This window comes from Triticum urartu, chromosome 2 (assembly GCF_003073215.2).
Source record: "Triticum urartu cultivar G1812 chromosome 2, Tu2.1, whole genome shotgun sequence".
NCBI classification, from domain to species: Eukaryota; Viridiplantae; Streptophyta; class Magnoliopsida; order Poales; family Poaceae; genus Triticum; species Triticum urartu.
Window position 1 is genome coordinate 741516002 of NC_053023.1, and position 6000 is coordinate 741522001.

A 6000-nucleotide genomic window follows, 5' to 3' on the forward strand; every position below is an offset into this window, starting at 1 on the left:
TATAGTATGAAAATACGTTTCATGATGCATCTAATAATATTGACTTCATATTGTGAATTTTTATATTTTTTAATATAAAATTAGTCAAACTTTATAAAACTTGACTTCGACCAAACCTTATATGCAAACTAAAAAGAAATGGAGAGAGTAGTAGTCATTGAATTGAAATAAGAACACATCCGAGGCTATGGTACAAGTTAATTGTGTTAGGAAAAATAACAGTAAACAACAGACAAGACCGTAGATTTCCCTAATCTGCAATGTAGAAACGATTCATTTTGAGGATGTGGTGCAAGTCAACTTTGTTAAGAAAAATATGAGTACAATGCAGATAATAACTTAGACTTACCTAACCTGCGTTGCAGTAACGATTCATTTTTTTAGTGTGGCTAAGACTGAATGAATAGCTAATTGATTATGGTGCGTCGCTGACGACCGTAATGGAGTGATCAGAGAAATAATGTGCAACCTTCTTTGTGGTCATGTAAATCTCATAAACAAGCTTCTAATAATGTGGATATCTTTGCTTGAATGGAGTTAAAACTTCAGAAATATAGTATACTGGGCGCTGAACTTTATAAGCTTTTCCTTCTTTTTCCCGCTCGACCGTGAGTACTGTACTGACAACTTGTCCAGTGACTGTAATGTAAAGCAGTAAAGACTCTTTGCTGATTGAGGCAGCGAGCACCGGTTGGATGGAAAGCAGGGCTTTGAGACCTGCAAACGCTGCATCAGCTTCAGGAGTCCACTCAAACTTGTCAGATTTCTTTATCAATCGGTAAAGAGGCAATGCCTTTTCACCGAGGCGAGAAATGAATCGACTCAAGGCGGCCAAACAACCAGTAAGCTTCTGGACATCATGCACGCGCGCAGGGCGCTTCATCCGGAGTATGGCACAAACTTTCTCTGGGTTCGCGTCGATCCCTCGTTCGGAAACGAGGAAGCCAAGTAACTTTCCACCAGAAACTCCGAAAGTACACTTTGATGGGTTAAGCTTGATATCATATCTTCTCAGGTTCGCAAAGGTTTCAGCAAGGTCAGTCAGCAAGTCGGAACCTTTGCGCGGCTTGACCACAATGTCATCCATGTATATTTTCCACATTCCGACTGATTTGAGTGAGCAGACACTTCTGAATCATCCTCATGAATTTGGCCCCAACGTTCTTGAGACCGAATGGCATTGTGACATAACAAAAGCACCCGAATGAAGTGATGAAAACTGTTTTTATCTCATCGGGTCCATACAGTCAGATCTGGTATCCGGAATAGGCGTCCAGGAAAGACAAACGCTCACATCCCGTAGTTGAATCGACAATTTGATCGATGCGAGGGAGAGAAAAATGATCCTTCAGGCAGGCCCGATTGATATGCTTGAAGTCAATGCACATGCGAAGTGAGTCGTCCTTCTTGGGACCATAACAACATTGATATGCTTGAAGTCAATCCACCTTTTTTTTCTTAAAAGGAGAAACAACCTTTCATAGTTCTTCATACGTCAATGGTGAATACGATTTCTGGTTTGGTCGTTCGTTGATGTCTTTAGCGATCGATCTAATCTGGGTCACATGAACTTCAGCAGCAAAAAAGGAGCATATTTCTCCTAACGATAGGAGGCGTGGAGGGAGGCGGCTCGGTGGAACGCTGCCACAAAAGGTGTTCGGGCGGTGGAAATCGGTGGATGTTAGGTATTTTGACTGGGTATGGCGGGTTTTGGGCTTAGGTACTGCTGAAATGGGTTCGAACCCCTGAAATATGCCGGGTTTTATATTTTACCGAAGCGCAGCCCTGCGGGGTTAGAATTTAGAAAGACGTCCATCGCCATACCTTAAGGTAAAACCCCGCGTGGATGCGGGTTTCGGGCCCATTGCCATCTTGAGGCCCATGTGATATTTTTCCGTGCGTCTCCCTTTCAAGATACAGACTCTCAGTTCAAGTCCAACTCTACATCGCCGCCTTCCCTTCCCTTGACTCTTAGTACGTTTCCCATAAATATTGGCTCAAACTATGAGGAAGGGAGGAGGTAGATACCGAGGCCGGCAGATGGAGCTGCTGAACAAGGACGCGTACGACGAGGCCGATCCCACGAGGCGCTTCATCCGGGCCATGAGGCTGACGTAGTATATGGCGACGCACACGACAAAGCTAGCTACCTTGGAGAAGGATGGTGGCACTGCAGAGGATCCAAGCTGCCAATACAGGCACCACATCGGTCGAACGTGATTGAACCAACTTGCTCTCCTCTACTCCTTACTCCTCATCACAAGCGTCGGCTCCGTCCTTACCGGCATATGCGTCACATCCGCGTCGTCCCCGGTCACCAATGCTCACATCAGCCTCCCTAGCTCTTCGGCCTAGAGAGTCGTCAATCAAGACTACTCGGCCATGGCCAAAACATAACCTAAGGATACAATGGCCGGCAGCCAACCCTTTATTTATATGGGTGACTCCAGAAACCCTAAACAACTCGGACCCACTTTTCCTGAACAGAAAAAATAAAAACAACACAACCGGAAATTAAAAAAGACTCTTTGCACGCCAATATTGTCACACCTGCCGGTGGACCCCAGCCGAACTCCTTCAAACTCAGCATGCTCAACAAGCTCTTTCAAACATAGCCACGCCTCCTTTGATCTTCTCCTTGCGCGGCAGAAACAGGAACACTGAGTCACCTGCACGTTGGTACGCTCCTTCCGCGGCATTTGCGGAGAGCACTCCTCGAACTCGCATCGGCCCAGCAAATTTGGTTTATTTGGCATCACGGTGCTGCCTCGATGTTCACCTTACTGTTGTCTTCGGTGTACAAATATTTACACTATGTATTTGATCATTTCAGTATATGAAAAAAAAAGAATATACATGGATTAAAATCGACGTGAAGCAACGCACGGGCAGTGTTTGCTAGTATAAGCAAATTTGAACTTTAGCTTGGTTCCGACATCCAACCAACCAATACAGAGGCTCATCACTAAACTGCTAGTACGGAAGGATTCCCAAGGACCTTCCATAGTTGACGACGTCGTCGTATATTTCGTCCAACGCCTTGTACCTGAACTCAAACCCTTCCCCGACGAGTTTCGCCGACGAAATGCAGACTCTCAACTTCTCGGGGCGACCACCAAACCTGATAACAAACATACACGCTATATATTCACAAATCACGATCGAGAGCATCGGAACTTGCCGTGTTTCCATAGATGTTGGCACACACCTGTCGGTATTGACGTTGTACTGCGGGTACTTGGCGGCCAGGAAGGTGGCTAGCTCCGCGAGGGTGGTGTCGAGGCTGCTGCAGATATATCTTCCTGACGCAGCCTCCTCCTCGGCTAAGAAGATCTTTGCGCGGCAGAGGTCGTGGACATGGATCATCGGGATCGAGCCAGACGCCCTGTCGATGAGTTCCAGGCTGCGAATCTTCTCGTCGTCACCTGAGATAATCATTCACCACACACGTCGTTCGATGAATTAGTAGTCTCTGATGGTCCCTTTTAATTATCGTTGCATCTTGACTTGGTATCAGGCTCACCAGTCAGCAAAGAAAGGATAACGGGGACGCTGGTGTGGACAATCGTCGCCGGCGCCTCGCCAACCGTGAAGGCGGGGCACACCGTAACAAGGCTGATGCCGCTGTCCTGCGCGAAAGTCCGCGCCGCCTTTTCCATAAGCACCTTTGAGACATTGTAGGCCTGTGATACGGCACGCAAGCACGTCATCACATTCACATTATTTGACAGATTTCTACCCGCCCTAATTAAAATTAAAAAGGAACGGAAGTACTAAAAAAATGTGCATGCCTACCCAGCCGCCGGCCTTGGTAACTCTGAGGTACTCAACGTCGCTCCAGGACTCCTCGTCCAGGACATGGCTGTCTCCTAGTGGCAGAGGCCGGCCGGCGACAGCCGCCACTGACGATGTCAGGATCACGCGCTTCACCGTCCCCGCCCTCACGCACGACCTCATTGCGTTAAGGGTTCCGCTGACGGCCAGCTCGATCACTTCTTTCTGCCATGAGATATAACCAACTAAAAACAGTGCCTTTTCCATAATCAAATCTGACCCTAGTACAGAGTGTTTGGTCAGGCTCTACCTCAGGGTTCTCCGCGTTGAGGTTCATCGGAGCCGCGACGAGGAAGGCATAGTCGCAGCCGGCCACGGCCTCATCGAAGCTACCCTCGTCCTCCAGGTCGGCGCGGAAGACCTCTAAGGGACCGAGCGCTTGCAAGTCCTTGAGATGGGGGTGATTCTCCATGCCATCTGAGATCCAAAAAACAAATAACAGTGCCTGTCAGCTCAGGGTTCATCACATCACAAATTCACAATAGAGAGCGATCGAGGATCTAACCGGACTTTCTGATTGTCGTCTTGACGGTGTATCCCTTCTGCAGCAGCATCTTCACGAGGGCCGAGGCGATATATCCGTCACCTCCGGTGACACACGCCGTCTTCCTCCTCATCGCATCACCTGCCACAGACGTCATCAGGCCGGCTGGAGGTGGAGAGTCGAACACCGGAGTTCTGTTCCTCTGCTGGTGGAGTGGTGCTTGTGGGCGCTCGTGGCTTTCACCTCTCAGGTAACGTGTGTCGTAGCTGGTAATCCATGAGCGGGGTTCGTTAGAGGGATGGTTTGAATCCCAGGGGAAAAAAAGAGGAATGGTTTGGATGCTTTCAAGAAACCACATGCTAGTTGCATTTATTTCTCCACAGATTGTCACCATGGAATAATCGGGAAATCTCAATTATTGCTCAGTTGTGCTGCCCTGTATATACAAAGGTTAGATGCTTTCCAACTTACCCCGCAGAAAAAAGAGATGCTTTCCAACTTGTATTTGTCTTTCAGATTGATTATACCGAGCCAACTGCTCCATTGTGCTCCAGTGATATTGAAGTCTTCCATTGACCTGCTAGTATCCAAAAGAGACGGCTGGCAGGTTAATACTATCAAGTTGGCCATGTAGAAGTGCACTGGCAGGTTAGTTTAGAGTGAATTGCAGAAGACCACCACATTGACGTATAGGTTTGCAGAAAACACCCCTTTACGAATTTGGGCCAGAAACCACTGATTTTCAGCCTAATGTTTTGCAAAAAAATGCTGATCGGTCTATTTGCACATTTTAACCGCAATTATGACATGTGGGGCCCACATTGGTGCATAACGTTCACTATAGACAATGTTAGACTGGTTTTTTTTCAAAAGGAACCCTCCCTCCAAAAAAAGGAAATCCTCCTTCCATGCTCGATCCAATCGAGATCAGGCCCCGCTGCCGTTCCCACAGGTCACCGTCGCCGCGACCTGGGCCAAGCTGTTCGCTGCCTCCTCGCTACGCAGCGGCGGCTCTAGCCTCGCGCCCGCCACAGCCACAACCTAGTCTAGGTCGAGGTCGGCGGCCACGGCCGAGGCGCACGGGTCGGCTGGCGCCCTGCTCCTGGAAGCATGGGGTGGTGGGCTAGCGGCGGCTCTGACCTCCGAATCACCACACAGAACGGTCGTTGCCTCCTCCTTCAGGCATGGCGGCAGTGCAACAGCCGGCGCACGGAGTGGCTGCAACCTCCCGGCAATGATGGTGGCATCGGAGCAAGCAGTAGCGGCGGGGCGCAACACAGGCGCACGCAGCAGCGGCCGCACCCAGCATGTTCGCGAGCAGTAGCGTGCATCACCGGAGCAAGAAGACTAGTGGAGGCTGACATCACCGAAGCAAGAAGACTAGTGGCGGCGCGCATCACCGGAGCAAGCAGCGGCACGCCGGTGAGCAAAACGGGCGCAAGCAGCAACGACGGCGAGCAAGCAGCAGCAGCAATGCACAGAAAGGGCGCAGCCAGGCAGGAACCCTCACCGGTAAGCTCCGCCATAGCCGGGGCACCGGTGTGGGTGATAGTGCACGAGCGGGGGATGGCCGCCGGCGGAGTACGGTTGAGTTGGGTATGGCAAGGGCCTAATTGCATATTTGTTTTCAAATTGAAGGTTGCCTCTGCAAATATACTCGGTACTAATTGTCATGCCACATC

The 6000-nt window shown here is 49.5% G+C and overlaps 1 protein-coding gene across 1 annotated transcript; it reads right to left on the reverse strand.

The window, feature by feature from the left end:
- Positions 1-2480: 2480 nt before the first annotated feature.
- Positions 2481-4775, reverse strand: LOC125534569 (anthocyanidin reductase ((2S)-flavan-3-ol-forming)-like). Its single transcript, XM_048697760.1, has 6 exons — positions 4340-4775; positions 4085-4251; positions 3796-3999; positions 3524-3683; positions 3209-3425; positions 2481-3121 (listed from the first exon to the last, which is right to left on the reverse strand). Exons 1-6 carry the CDS (start codon positions 4710-4712, stop codon positions 2974-2976), a joined length of 1269 nt encoding a protein of 422 aa, XP_048553717.1. The 5' UTR covers positions 4713-4775; the 3' UTR covers positions 2481-2973.
- Between the last annotated feature and the right edge of the window lie 1225 nt (positions 4776-6000).